This window comes from Schistocerca nitens, chromosome 6, assembly GCF_023898315.1.
Source record: "Schistocerca nitens isolate TAMUIC-IGC-003100 chromosome 6, iqSchNite1.1, whole genome shotgun sequence".
In the NCBI taxonomy this organism is placed as follows: domain Eukaryota; kingdom Metazoa; phylum Arthropoda; class Insecta; order Orthoptera; family Acrididae; genus Schistocerca; species Schistocerca nitens.
In genome coordinates, this window is record NC_064619.1 from 742,671,264 (window position 1) to 742,687,773 (window position 16,510).

At 42.3% G+C, this 16,510-nt stretch overlaps 1 protein-coding gene across 1 annotated transcript in view; it reads left to right on the forward strand.

Annotated features, from left to right (window-relative positions):
* LOC126262525 (UDP-glucosyltransferase 2-like) overlaps positions 1–16,510 on the forward strand; it is a 126,796-nt gene that overhangs the window by 54,506 nt on the left and 55,780 nt on the right. Inside the window, exons 3-4 of the mRNA XM_049959198.1 lie at positions 5,047–5,298; positions 15,820–16,140. Coding sequence (XP_049815155.1) covers positions 5,047–5,298; positions 15,820–16,140 — 573 coding nt within the window. The remainder of the gene's footprint in view (positions 1–5,046; positions 5,299–15,819; positions 16,141–16,510) is intronic.

Genomic DNA, 16,510 nt, shown 5'->3' on the forward strand with positions numbered 1-16,510 from the left:
GCAACAGACAGTCAACAGACCCACAGACAAGGTGTCTTGTGCTCCACTCGACCAGCACACAACTGGAAGTTCAATAGAAACGTAAAAGGAATGGACGCCCCCAAGACAGCATACATTAAGCTGTCGCACCACACACTGTGCTGGACAGCGACCATACAGTGAGGAAAGGACAATGCCTAAATTTACGTCAACTGTCAGGGCAGGTAATCGAAACGTCAACGACCACAAGGCAGAAAATTCCGTTGGTGCACTTCAATTGCAAATAACCAAATACAGTTAGACTCTTCCGGACAGTGGCTAAACCTTCGCCAACTCGAACACACACGTTATTGCTCGCGGGAATGTCCCAGCAATGAGAACCAAACGGCACATTGTGAACAGTCTTCACTTGCTGGTAGATTTAATCAAAACTCAACTTTCGTGTCCAGGGTCGGTAAGCCACAGTCCTCATAGCAATGTGAACAGCCCCACACACTCCGACACTGCACAGAGACTGCCAGCGGCCCCGGCCGAAGTATGTCCCATGGAGAATTACTCGCTGCTCCACGCCAACCGACCGACTGGTCACACACCACCCAGCTGGAAACTATAAGCGCCAGGTCAAAGATAGACCAATGTGCGAACATCGATACACACTGCTGCTGCCACCTGCGAAAGGAGACGATAACAGCATAATCGTGATAACTGTGGTACAGAATCGCAACGAAGGTTTAATTCAGCGCATAGCATGAGGCAGCCATGGCTCAGTATGCAATGCCATTAAATTATTGTCGGAAGAAACAGACCAAGAAGCCAAAATCTAAAAATTTTGTTATGGAGAGTACAGGAACCGGTAGCTATTCTAGTGAACCATTAACAAAGTAAAGAGGAAGGGCGGAAATGTAGCTACTTGTACAAGTATAACCAGAGGTTTCACTACTTCATAAAGGTGCAGGAGAAGGAAAATTTAATTTTTATGTAATACTGCTGAGCACCTTATTACAGAGCTGAAATAGCTTCCACATGACACATGTCGTTTATTTTACACTGTTAGTATCATAATATGTGGTACTGTCTGCTACACTAAATTTTTACCCCTTTTAGTTGTGTGAGATTTGCTTCTGGTAGTACCTGGGCGATCTTGTCTATCTTTGTTTGATCCTTTCTTTATGCGTATATTTCTTTTTCAGTGTTCTTAGTGAGTAACTATTGATCAATATGTCATAGTAGTGTCATTACTTGTTAATACCATCATATGTGCACCTGCTAGCTGTAGCTTACAAGTTAGGACAGATCTGCATTCATGTGTAGGTTTCAGATGTTGAACCGTCCGCAGCTTGTGGTCTTGCGGTAGCGTTCTCGCTTCCCGCACACAGGGTCCTGGGTTGGATTCCCGGCGGGGTCAGGGATTTTCTCTGCCTCGAGATGACTTGGTGTTGTGTGTCTTTCATCATCATTTCATCATCACTGATTCGTAAGTCGCCGAAGTGGTGTCAGCTAAAAAGGACTTGCTATCTCGGCAGACGAACACCTCGCATGGGGTCTCCTGGCCAACAATGCTGTACGATCATTTCATTTCAGCTGTTGAACCACACCTACCCTAGCATCCAAAGTGGCCCAGCGCTACTGTTCTAACCCCCCTCCTCCCCTTCTCGCTCAGAAGTACCTCGCTGTCTGCACTGCTACAGTGCAATGCAATTACTAAACATACTCGACATAATCGACTTTGAGGCTTTCCAAGTGTTGTTAAGAACGAAATGTTTCAGTCTATTCACCCAGACTGACCATAACAAAATTACACAGTTGCCTATACAAACCATAGTGTGGTATCGTTACTTTTCTATTTCTTTATACAAAAAATGTTTTTGTTTATCATATACAATTTCAAGGATGTATTGATTGTGAACAAGTCTCATATTAGCATTTCCACAATGTTGTAGTTCATTGTATTTCAGCAGAATAAAATATTTCAATAAAAAGCTTAACATGAAGTTTTCTAGTCTTGTAATCAATAGGCTATTCTTCGATTTTCGCCATAGGCATTTCTTTCAACTTTCGTTGAAATTCAACATTTTTGCTATCCAACATTAAAGAAAATGCGCAAATACTGTTCATAATTTTTAGAGAGTCATGTTTTCGTGTTTAATCAGTAAATAAAGCAACTTCATATAACAAATCAGAATCTAGTATAAAAATATAAGAACATTATAGGGAATTAACAAATAATCTACATTAACAACACTTTTCAGCTATGTTATCCTTTTATTTCATCATGTATTATTAGCCCATTAGTTGGAATTCATGATCCATATTTGTTGAAGATTGATTATTGTTTTTAAATCTTATGTTAATTATGAATAAAAGAAAGGTATACAAAAGTAAAGGAAATGGGAGTTCTGAGGGAACATATCCTGCTCAAAATTTTCATTTTGCTATTAACTTTTGAATATCATATTTGTATTTTTAATATTAGATTTGTATGTAGTAGAAATATATAGAATAAAAGTACATTTGGTTTTTTTATATGATGTTTCCCTACCTTGCACGAACTTCCATTTTATCAGGAATATACACTTTTTCTTAAAATTACTAATTAAAAAGGAAAGTTCATGTGTTAAAGCAATATGGCTATTCTCTACGCAATGGCCGTCGTGAACGTTGAGTCACTGTGCAAAACGGATGGCGTACTATTGTTTCTATCGAATTCAGTCAGCAGCTAGCGGAAGAAAGCTATCGTACTGAATCAAGAGGCACGAGTGCAGTGGCAGGACCCAACAGCTTGTAAGCACTTCAACTCCTCAAGGAGTCAGACATGTGGTGGAACAGTTTGAGGTTTGGGTTTCCCTTTGATAGAAGTGAACCTAGAATTTGTAAGACAGTGACTAGTTTTGACGTTTATTACTGTTGCCTCTGAAGATGTAACGGCATTACCTTTTTATTCTGGCAAAATGCAATGTTTGCAAAGCTGAGCTCCGAAATAACACGTTGAAGGATTTCAGAAGTTGTTGGGAGAGGTGATTAAAGTGACTGTGTCAAGTTCGGGACTGGGTTTACACACTACTCGTGTTTACATCCTACCTTTTGAAATTCCAGATCAAATTGGTGCTGACGAATAATCGTAAAGTATTTCAAGTTCAAAAGGGAGTAATTGACAACAAACTCTCATTGTAAGGTTCATACTCTCTGTACGGGATACCTGAAGGTGTGAGCCCCTCTACCCAGCTGCCATGGCTACTGGCCGGTGTCGTGTAATTGTGGGGGGTGAGGAATCTTAATATTACTCAAAAGCTCCAGAATGAAGGAAGATGAACAGATAAATTTAAGAAACCGTGGGGGGGGGGGGGGGGGGGGTATATTACAGAGTTCGAAGATTATGCAAGTAGAACACAAGACAAAGCACACAAAATAATGAAACATTTAATCAAAGAATATAAGGACAATCTGCAAGTAAACACAACACCTGTTTGATTCTGACACGCAATGGACTGAAGATGATGCAATATAACAAACTGAACAACGTGTTACAGACGCTCCGTAGAGCTACCAAGAGTGCTGACAGAATTACATAATTACATCCGTAATAAAGATAACAGGATTGAAGAAACAATTATAATATACAGAGAAGGATGTAGACTGATGAGCGAAATCATTATGACCTCTTGCTTTATAGCTTGTTTGTCCATCTTTAGAACGAAATACATGACTGATTTCGCTGATCAGGGACCCGGCAGTTTTTGGAGCTATGTGGCATAAGATCTCTACGCACAGGCCATGTAATTCACGTAAATAACGGACCGCTGATTTACGTAAGTGGTAATGGCGCCTGATGGCGACTCAAATGTGTTCCAATAGGATTTACATAAAGTGAATCTGGATGCCGAGGCATCAACATGAGTTCACTATCATGCTCCTCAAACTACCGTAGCACGGTTCTGGCACCGAGACACAGACAATTATACTGATGAAAGATGCTTGACGTCTTTGCCGACGTCAAGCATCAAGGGTTGCAGGTGGTTCGCAGCTTTAAGTGTGTCTTCGATTATTATGGCAACACATTTCCATTGATCGATGATCGAATCTCGATGGACCCATGCCCTCTGCAATCATAACTGACGATGTTGTTGATCAATGCATGAACATGTAGGTGTGGTCTGTTGCGGAGTTCCGTGTTCAACAACGTACGATGACTAGTGTGCTGCCGGCCGCTGTGGCCGAGCGATTCTAGGCCCTTCAGTCCGGAACCGTGCTGCCGCTATGGTCGCAGCTTCAAATCCTGCCTCAGGCATGGATGTGTGTGATGTCCTTCGGTTATTTAGGTTCAAGTAGTTTAGGGGACTGATGACCTCACATGTTAAGTCCCATAGTGCTTAGAGTCATTTGAACCATTTTGAACTAGTGTGCTCTGAAACACCTGTGCTCCTTCGGCAGAGACGTCACGGATCAGCATGTATCCTATTTTACAGAGCAGACAAACCTCTGAACAACACATTCTGTGAAGAGTCGTGGACGTCCAACCATTTAGAACCTAGTAGCAGTTTCGCTGTCCTTCCATGTCTTCCTGTAGATGCTCACGACAGTAGCGCACGAACAGTTGGCCAGCTTCACCATTTACGAGATACTCGTTTACAGGCTCTGCTTAATGAAAATCTTCCCTTTGTCCAAGCTGTCAATTGATTTCCGCATTTGCAGCACTTATCTTTGCTAGGTTGACACGACGCTGCCAAGCTGCATCGAATGTCTCGATGGTCAGTGGTCACAATGTTTTGGCTAATCAGTGTAGCTATGTTGCAAGATTTGACTTTTACCACAGTTGCAGACATTATTGGTTACAAGCAAATTATAAATATAGGCAATTCGTGGGCACTGCCATTTTAAACATTGAAAAGGGTCAATTGCAAGACAGTCTTACAAATGTCTTCTGGGCCTGTTTTACTTTGCTCATCCTGCATCACAGTATGGCATGATGAATTTTGTCTTTGTCACGGAATGTGCTGTTCGTCGAATGTGCTGGAGTAGCTCTGGTACCACGCCGCGCTCGAGTACAGTGTCGCCGCGGTTCCTGCGCAGCTGCCGGTGGAGGAGGCCACCCTGGTATCTGGGGTGCGGGACTGGGTGCAGTTGTGGTCGCTCACGGCCGACTACTGCCGCGCCGCGTACGCCTCGCCAGCGGTGCGTCGGCTGCTCGCCTCGGCCGCCCAGTTCGACCTGCTGCTGGTCGAGGTCTTCTCCGGGGACTGCATGGCCGGCCTCGCCCACCGCTTCCGCGCCCCGCTGGTCGCCATCGCCTCCTGCGTCGCCCCGCCATGGGCCCGCGACAGGGTGAGTACAGCCGCGAAGCGAGCCGGCGTGTGAATATATGTCATTACAAAGCACCAGCAAACTCATAAGAGCTCGAAAACGCGTTTTTTATACGGTTAGTTATAGTTAAAAGTTGGTTAACCACATATCGCTGGTTACACTTTGGCTGCTGCAGCTGTGTGTCTGGCTGGCCGTGTCCAGCGCACACTCGAGGCCACCTGATTCGCGTACCTGCGCCGATAGCTGTCTCCGAGGACTGTCGTCTGTGCCTGAGCTCTTCGCTCGGCTGACCTCGCCCTGTGCCGAGTGTTTCTGGAGACAGGGCAGACGCGACTGTCTGGAAGTCTTAGTCTCGTCACCGACGTTACAAGTATACACAGTGTATCTGGACATTTATTCCATAGCTTTGAATCTGGAGATGAACTGCTCAACAGACATAATGTACACTGAAACAGCCTATGCTGATAACATGTAACTACCCATCAAAGGCTTTCTTTCATCTGCAATAAGTTCTTTCGAAACATAATAAGATCATACGGAGTTTTATTTGACATACTGATACTTCATTATCAGCTTTTACTATTTAACCTAGACGCAAATGGAGGAGAACCCACAACGAACAAACACTGACGCTCGTCTGTGCTAGTGCAATAATTCGCCCGCAGAAAACTTTCGAGATAAGCGTCTGGATGCCAAGATACTCTTTCGAAGCTAATCACTATGTATTTTGAACTCATTAACCCAATAAATTATCCCCAGGGTAACTTCAATGCCAAGAAGCCAGTGCTTCCGAATTCTTTTTATATGGGCAGCAATTTTTATCATGCATTAGAAATAAACGATGATATATAACTAATGTTTATGAATTCGATAAGGAAATACTAAACTTTCTACACTATCTAATGTCACGTTTAATTCCTAATGAACATTTGTGTCTCAGAGACAGGCGAGCGTGTACAACTGACCATCATCTAATAAAGTTAATCTTCATACTGTATATAACATCTCTGTACGTAAAAATGAACTGCTGTGCGTTTGTCTCACTAAAACCCAAAAACGTCTGAACCGATTTGGATGATTCTGTTTTCGTTGCATTCGTAATTATTAAGGAATGGTTTAAACGACAGAAAAGCTTGGAAAAGTTGCCTAGAGAACTGGAAAATTGTGGAAATACTGAAAGAGCTTTCTTCTACAGAATTTTCAAGATTTTCGTTATTCACGAGCTCAAATGATCGATATGAGTAATTCTTTTTTTGTTTTGTCCATAAATGTCTTATGTCAGCACAGACTGAATGTTTCACATGTTTGTCAGCACAGTAACTCATCTGGGCAGACTCTACAATCTCAGATATTTCTGTGTTTTCATTTATTTTCACACATCAAAATATGTTATGCATCGTCTCGGTACCGAGAGTTCCGGAAGATTTACAGAAATTTGGAATAGAGATGAACATAAACATTATTTCCGCCCCTTTTATTGCTCATGGAAACCAGACATTGCATGTTGTACCTCCACACGGCGAGACCATCAGAGGTGGAGGTCCAGATTGCTGTACACACCGGTACCTCTAATACCCAGTAGCACGTCCTCTAGCACTGATGCATGCCTCGATTCGTCATGGCATACTATCCACAAGTGCATCGAGGCACTATTGGTCCAGATTGTCCCACTCCTCAATGGCAATTCGGCGTGGATCCCTTGGAGTAGTTGGTGGGACACGTCATCCACAAACAGCCCTTTTTAGTCTATTCCATGCATGTTAGACAGGGTTCGGGTCTGGAGAAGATACTGGCCACTCTAGTTGACTGATGTCGTTATCCTGAAGGAAGTCATTCACAAGATGTGCATGATAGGGACGCGAATTGTCGTCCATGAAGACGAATTCCTCGCCAATATGCTGCCGATCGCGTTGCACTATCGGTCGGAGGATGGCATTCACGTATCGTACATCCATTACGGCGCTGTCCATGACCACTAGCGGCGTACATCGGCCCCATATAATGCCACCCGAAAACAGCAGGGAACCTCCACCTTGCTGCAGTCACTGGACAGTGTGTCTAAGGCGTTCAGCCTGATGGGGTTGCCTACAAACACCTCTCCAAAGATTGTCTGTCATATGCGACACTCATCGATGAAGAGAAGGTAATGCCAATACTGAGCGGTCCATTCGGCATGTTGTTGGGCCCATCTGTAGTGCGCTACAAGGTGTCGGTAGCGGTCATCCGCTGCAATAGTCGCCCTTTGGCAGCCTGAGCAAGGCATGTCATCGACAGTTACTGTCTCTCTTCCATGTCTGAACAACATCGCTTTGGTTCCCTCCGAGATGCCTGGACACTTGCCTTATTTAGAGCCCTTCCTGGGACAAAGTAACAATGCTGACATGATCGAACCGCGTTATTGACCGTCTAGGCACGGTTGAACTACAGACAACATGAGCCGTGTACCTGCTTCCCGGAATGACTAGAAATAATCGGCTGTCGGACCCCCTCCATCTAGTAGGCGCTGCTCATACATGCTTTTTACATATTTGGTTGGGTTTAGTAGTGACATCTCTGAACAGTCAAAGGGACTGTGTCTGTGACACAATGTCCGCAGTGAACGTCTATCTTCAGGAGTTCTAGGAATTGGGAAGACGCAAAACGATATTTTTAATGTGTGAATTTTTATTTTTATTTATTCATATTTATTTATTTTGCTCTTGTTATATCTCCCATCATTCTCCCTCCTCCGGGCTGTGGACAGGCAATGGGAGTGATTTCGTAATTATTTCTCATTTTATTTTTTATTTTTTTAAGTTTTAAATACTTATTTCAGAAGGAAGGCTTTTATTTCATCTTTCAGATGTAGCAACTCAGCTAAAAGTTCTTTGTTGTGTGGTATGATTCAAAACGTGTTACAACACGTAACGGAACGCTGCATGGTTGGTATTCATATTTCGTTTTGTGTAACACATACTGTTTCGAGCAGACTGCACGTCCTAGGAATAGTACGCGATTCTTATGCTGTTCACTTGGGATGACATTTGAAACGTGCCTTCCATTAAAGCGCAGACAATTCTCGTGATCAGAGGTCTTCCTTTCCTGCCTCTTATTTGTTCTGTAGCAAATTCTTCCACGAGTTCTCGTACCAGACACAAATGAAAGACTTCTAATGGTATTTTTCTGCCTGTGACCGATCTGTGAAAAGTGTGAGCATTCAACGCACAAACGCCCACAATATGAAAAGAAGCTTTTTGTACCATTTAACCTATCCACCCACAGATTCAACTGAATTTAATAGAATGTCAGAGAGGTCTACTGCGCGGATACTTGCAGTATAGTCGACGACACATTGCGGCTTCATGACTTCGCGCCTCCTGTTTCTCTTTCCCGTGTCACGCATTCCTGTAGTGTTACAGGTAGTCAACATCAACACTTCTCTCTTGTCGCACCACTTGATGGTAAGCATTGTATCAGTTGACATATATTCAGTTTCTCCTCGTTTCAATTTCTTCTGTAGTTCGGCAAATTGCGCCTGTTGCTACATACAGAACCGCATGCTGCTGTAATGGTTGTGAAGCCAAAGGAAGAAGTCTGCACTTCTATACCAACTCTCGACACACTAAGCATGTCTACGTTCACAGTATGGCTTCATTATGTTGCCACTGTATCGCCGGGTTTCCCCAAATTATGGACTTCAATTTCTGATGCTGTGCATGTGTATACAATGAAATCCAAGATGTATCCAGTTTTACAGTCGCAAAACACAAATGTCTTGATTCCAAATCTACTTCGTTTCGAAGGAATGAATTTTTTAAAGGATAAGTGACCTAGGCTTTCATCAACACATAGCTTTTTATATGGATTGAACGGACTGTGGAATGCCATACAAACTGTATCAATTATTTTTCTAATCTTAAACAAACTGTCATCTGCACGTTTGGCAGAGTTGTCACTAAAATGCAACATTCTCAAAAGCAACATACAACGGTCACGGGACATATCTGCGCCGAAAATTGGAATGTTCAGAAATACATCTCTGGACCAACATTCCCTTATTCCCAACATTTTAACACGGAGCATGAAAAGCCCAATACCAACGAAGATATACAGTTCCTCAGAACTAGTATTTTTCCAGGTGGACAGTCGAGGACGAGCTTATTCTGACGTATTTGCCATGGCAAAAGTGTAAAATCAGTGCGTTTCAAGTGCTATAAATTTCATCAGATTTTCTGATTGAAATAGCATGAAAAATAATGAAACTCTTGAATCAGGCACTAGTTGGCATTGAGTCATCAAATGCACACAGTGCTGAACTGATATCACTCTTTTACCGATCAAATTTGCCACTGAGGTGTGACATTTTACAGATCGATTCGTCTTCACCTTCAGGATCTGAAGAAGAACTATCCTGATGAGCTCTACTCGGTGAAGCTTTCTCTGAAGAGCCATCATCATCACTGCAGTAATTGAAGATGCCACACCCAGTATCACTTTCACTTCTTGGGAGTATCTCCAGTATCCGTCAGTGCAACCACGCCGACGAGCCGTTGCTCTGTCTAACTCAAAAGTGACAGCATTCTAAAAATCCTGATCAATAGGCAGAAAGATAAACGGCACCACGGAAGCAGAATGCAGTTGATCACAGGGACCAGCTACCATGAATGTTGAACAGCAAATGTGAAATCCGACAGAAATTCCGCTGAGCGGCTATAGACGTCCGCAGCTTGCGCTGCCACTACCCGAATTTACTGTATTATGATTAGACCATGCGGCATCGGACTTCTGGAAAGCGGCTCTCACGTGTCATAGGTTTGGATCGACACCCTATGGTGATCCAACTATAACAAGGAATTTTTGGAATAAATAATGATAATGGCACGTGACCAACTTATTTTTACGTCTATATTTGATTATTAATAGCACTGATAATCTCCCTTGAAGTGACTGAACAGGGAGCAGTTAATTCTGTATGTTTGATATTGCCTAGCAGGATGACATTATTCATTTAAAACACTACCACAGCCTGAAATCGTTTCACAATACATAAAAACACATGATAAACACTTGAACTTGTTTTAGGTTAATGTAAACTACACAAATTATAATTACTGAATTTAATGTTATTGACCTTGCATTGTGCTGAAGGCACAATGTGTACTGTGGTGGCAGCAATTTCCTTGAACGCTTAATTAAAGAACAATATAGATCTGCTTGTCAATATAGTTACTGAAAACACTAATTGAGAATCACGTTGCTCGGACGGAACCGAGTAACTTTTGACTATGGCAATGTACTGAAGAGCCACCACATCGAGCTGGACAGTAATTAAGGTGGCACAGTACCTGGCATGTTCCATCTGCTAGCCATTTCGGCGTTAATTCCGACTATTTTCCCTTGCAGTATAGCTACGCCGATACTCACGCACCATAACTTTTCACTGATGTTGCAGCACATAGGAATCACTGGAGCTATTTCCTTTATATAATTGATTACACTCGGGGAATACAATTTAAACTACAAAATTATTATTGTCTCCAAACTTTACACACTGTAGAGAACTTGGTTTGACGATTACAGAAACTGATTCACAGAATATAAATGTACTGGTAATGGCGTCGGTATAACCACCAGTTTATAATAATACTCTTGTACGATAACTTCTAGTTTGTTGCTACCGAAGTGAGCTCACCAATGCACCTCATCAGTTATTGAGATCACAATACGCCATTGCATGCGGCTACTGGTCACTTCACACCTCGCCGTTGGCACAAGCAACTCGTCGCAATTAACGCAGCATTGCACCATGCAGTGCCATGTACCCCAGAGCGGGAAACCGTACTATTTTGGCGCTCACAGTCCATCTCCGTCGAAATACCGCGTCTTACAAGCCTTAGTGCCCATTTAGCTTGTAGCCATACGATAAACATAGACCATATCTGTTTTCAGCTCACTTCTAAATAGTCTGTTAGCAACGTTACCGTAGCACACACCGGCAGACACTTTTACGTCACTTAACACTTGTCCTGCCTCACAGCTATGCCAACTTACTTCTACCGCCAATATTACGCGCCAACCTGTACACTGTTCTCATTCTCGGGGATTCCCTCCACAGCTAAACATTATTTTACATTACGCCAAGTTCTTTATTTACGATTAAACGTACCAAAGCATTACAATATTCAATTACAGTCATTTTCATATATTAAAGTAATTTTATATTATTACTACACATAACAATATTATTTAGTTTAATTCTTTTGTTATTTTGCTGTCAGAATGCAGCACAAGCCAACACTGTCTCCTGCATAGCGTTCTTTAATTTAGCTGCCACCAGGCGGAAACACTTCCGCTTTGCCTTCGATTTTGGCCCACAGATGGCAAGAGCGTCCACTTTCCTTACAGTTGCGCCTTGACTATGTCTGGCCTTCACTAAAAGGCACATTGTCACATTACAAGCTCCTCAGGTAGCAGAACGGTATGGCAGTAAAAGCCGTCATTAGGACTTAGGCACGGCCACACCGTGACGGTGAATGCCGTCTGCAGCGCCCATTAGAAATACCACAGCAGCTGCTAGCGACGTTTGCAGCCCCTGCGAAAGGGTGGTGCGCGGCGGGAATCCACGTCTGCAGCGCTCAAAGGGTTGAATCATTCAGGACACCTTAAGGGAATCATGAAGTGAAAATCCGTCAGAATAACGATTTTGTTATTGTGTTAACATACACTATAGTCCTTCCTGAACCAGAATATGTGTGGTTTTTGGATGTTTCGTGTATTGGTGTATATTAAAGGGAAAGAAAGAGCATTTTCTAAACAGCGTCACTCTCCTTTCTGTCTGCTGTCAACTAAGCTGTTTATACTGGCTGCTACAGATTTTCTTTGTCTTTATTTATTCTTTGAATACTGTTTTGCAAGTTGACCAACCAGGTGCTAAGCGAAAGCAGGTATCAGCTGAATATCACTTCAGCACCGTGTTTTCGTTTTACTTTTCGCAATGATTTTAGGAGATAATCTTATTGTTCTTATAGTTATATTTTATTCGTGCAGATCGTAAATATGGGCGAAATAAGCATTTTTAACAGAAGGAATAGGTGTAAAGGTAACAGAACATCCCTACAATTCTCTCTGCCCAAGAACCCTGAGTCATGATGTAGTCCACACTAGTGCCGCTGGTGACGAATATAGACGTAACCATCCCCTACCAATGCATATGTTTTAAAAGCTATCTACAGAGACTTGCTTGCTTAATTCGTCCATGGGAAACCTCAAAATCCCAAGGAAAGTTTCAGTAACTATATGTGGCATAGCTTGGATGAAACAGGATTTGTGTGTCTCAAACCCCTAAAGGCTGGTGTCATGGTTGGAGTATTGTGTTTCAGTCATGGATTATCCAGCAATCTGAAAGTTTTCAGTGATACCCATGGTGCCTCCAAAGAACACGAAGAATGTGCGTATGTCAACTGCCCAGCTGAGGGTGTGGCACGCAGAGGAAAGTGCCCTACAAATGATAGAAGAGGACAGATTTCAAAAGAGGGCCTCCTAACGTAATCTCCAGCACACAGAAACCCGCAGTGACGACAGTTTTAATTGTCAATGTAGGTTGAAAAAATATATGAAAACTTTAAAATTTTTAGTTTCAAGTACAGTTTCCTCCGAAAGTAATACGTCTATACCAGTGAAACTTGGTACAGAGATTAATTACACCAATTCCATTAGAAGACTGGTACACATCTTTCACCGTGGGATGAGAGCAACAGCGAACGACGGCAGTCGACAAAAGCCAAATGCGCGAGCGTATTTCAAACACGTGATGACGCCCCCCTGCGTGGAAGCTCGCAGAAGCGGAATTCTGTTATTGTCAGTAGCGATCCCGGGTGCGAATCGGACATTTAGAAAAGGTATACTTCACAGACGGCGACGAAACGTCAGGTTTTAAGGTGAAATACATTCGACCACGGCATAATAACCCTGTAAATTTTATTAATTGTGACATTTCCGGCCGTGAATGTTTACTTATCACAAAGAGGTGTCTTTGAACTGCACTTCAGAAACTCGGTGACGGCCGATTGGTGCTTCGCACGTCGATTTATCCTCTATCTGGTGACTACAGATTCACACTAGCTGCCTATGGAGTTTCCGTTTTCTCCTTATTCCTGCAGTTCATTATTTAGTCTTTAGTATATGCAGTACTTGTCTCATATATTCGTTCGCCTACCTGTCTAGTGCAGTACAACGTTTCACGATCCGGCTTGAGAAGTTTCCCAATAGACTTCGAGCAACACAATGCCTGAATTCCAATTAATTTATAGTCTCCTAGATATTCACATCACTAGACTGTAATTTTTAAAGTATGACATACGATTTGTGCACTATAATATAAAGAAGGTCAAAAAGGAACTTCAAGTAGTACATACTCTTGTTTTCTTATCAATCTCGTATCTAACCTCCTTGTGAGACATGACCCCGTGTGCCGACTGTAAAGGTGTACCTTCGCTGGACAAGAAACACTAATTTTGCCAGAAAAGAGAAGCGCATTTCGCTGATTCTGTTGGGATTGGCGATATAAAATTACTCAGAAGAAACGGAGCTTTATTACCCACCCACATCAAGGCTGTCAAACTACTACTCCTGAGACCATATTTCTCCTCTTTACATACCTTCATCGAGAGGCAATGATTTTGGCATAAATTTACTTTTGGTGCGTGCTGCTCCGAGTTATTTAATCTTCTCAGCCACATTAAATAGCACAGTCAGAGAGTCAAAAAAGTTGTCGGGATGAGTCCTAATGAGGTTTTAGTTAGCTGAAGAGTTGCAAACTCGGTTACTCCCGACACTATTTTTCCTGTTTAAGAGTTTAAGAGTACGTTCACAGCACAGTTTAAATCCCAACTTATGGGTTTATTTTGAATGAATAGTCCCACATGTTCGTCAACAAACTGAAACATTGTGTTAGTCAGAGATGCATGAAAGTTTTTATTTAAAAATATATGACAGGTCTAATTTTGAAGGCAGCATCATCTGTGCAGACTGGATTGCATTATTAGCAAAATCCTAGTATTTCCGAATGACCTCAAACCTAACAAGATATATTACTTGTGCAAGATATGGAACTGCTAGGAACAGTTCTGTAGACTAGTTCCTTCTGAATGTTGGCAGAATGTCGTGCCCCATATCAGGATTCATGCAAATATAAGCTTTCATGTCGGTCTCGTCAGTAGTGAACACAGTTCCTTTTTGTTCAGTACGTTAAATTCTACCAGGAATTGTAATATCAGTTATAAGCATTTTGAGGTTTGTTTTGTAAGAGAAAATGTCGATTGGCATTAGCATTTCTCCGCTATACTCAATGTCGATCAAAAGGAGTACGCAAAACTGATTCACGTCTCTCTAGACGCCATTCCGTAGTTGAAATTTGCAAGTTCAGGAAATTCAAGGATACCGTCATTATCGTCCAGTACTTCACTCTGGTCTCCTATAGCATTTTCTTCCTGCTCTTCCATAACATCTGTAGGCTGTATCGCAGAATCAACTTTCCTTCTCTTTGAGTCTGGAGAAACAATGTTTTCGGTTTAGCAAAATGTTTTCGGTATTTTTCACCAAAAAAGTTTCCTCATCAGTGTCTTATTGTACCTCTCTGCGTTCTTGCTTTTGTAATAATGGACTGGGCTAGATATTCAGCTGTCTTTTTCTTTGTGCTGGATTGGAACTCTTTTCATGTTCTTCTATCAGGAAATGTTTCTTACCACTTTGGGCATTCTGTTTCAAGAATATTATATTATCTAAAAGAAGGTTATCTACATAATCATCATCAGCAACTCCCATTTTCTGTAGGATATGAGACAATATATTTTTAAAGTGGTTTTTCATATTCTAAAAGTGTTTTTCTGCTTAAATCAATAATAAATTCAATGGGGATATTTGATCATTGGTTTACTTTGCGTTCTGAATTAAAAGAAATAATATGTAACATATTAATAAGACTGTCGAATGTCTTTTTCGCCGATTGGAGGTCATTGTAATGCATAGAGTGTGTGTTAAACGCTGGGGATCGGGGTGGTAGGGGGTGGCTAATTTTGTGTCTAGTGTGCTTATAATCATCCACTTTTTTCAGCACAGCTATCTATTCTTTATACTCGTCACTTCGTGGCATGTAATGTATGCCAGTATCATTCAAGTCTGTGATTGGGAAAGCAGCTCATGACCATTAAAATTATTTATATTGGTAGCATCCTATCCAATCAAAGCAAAATTAACTAAAACAGTTTATGTTTTGTGTTCCGCCGCCAGATAGTTCCAAATGTTACCCAGCAAAATAGTGTTAATAAATCAACTAGATTTTACTAACTGAAAACAAAATCGTTCTTGGAAAAAAATCTCATGAGTCTCACTGCGTAAAATTCAGTAAAGGAGTCTTGTTACATCTGTATGGATATTTCAGTTACTGACATTCACAACAGTCACAGTTAGACCTAGATTAAAAATGTTGGAATTCAAATGAATGTTGCTGGATAATAAACGTCAGGAGACATGCTGGTGGCATTATTGGGCAGCTGTGTGTTGCAGATGGGGGACCCTGACCATCCAGCTTACATGGAGAACTTCTTCCTGCCGCTGGTGGCACCACTGGGTTTCTGGGAGAGGACGGCCAACACGGCGTTCTACCTGCTGGCGAGACTGTCCAACTGGTGGCTGTCTGAGCGGGTGATCGACGCCGTGGAGCGGGCTGCGCTGGGCAGCGGGGCGCCGCCCACCAGCCAGCTGGTCCACAGCACCAGCCTGCTGCTGCTCAACAGCCACTCCAGCGTCAACCAGCCCGTGCCCCTCTCGCCTGGCGTGGTCGAGGTTGGGGGTCTCCACATACAAGAGGCTAAGCCCCTGCCAGAGGTCTGTGCCACTGTCTCACCTCCGGAGTAACAGGCTATTGTGCCACTCGATACGTGTGAGATTTCTTTTATCCATTATCGTCTTTACTTCATCACGACTGGTACTTCCACTACCATCGACTGCTGGCTCACACACTCATATTGAGGCTTGTTCCTGTCGTTCTCTTCTTTCACCATCCCATTAATTACAGCTTTTAGCAATCTCTTGTCTTAAAAGATGGAACAAGGAAAGACAAATATACACTTCCAGTATTAGAGAAAACATTTGACAATATAGACTTGAGCATTGTCAGGTTTAAACTACATGCATTGAATAGTTATTCACAACAGACTGCAAGTATAGGAATCATATGACATGATAGAGAAGCTGC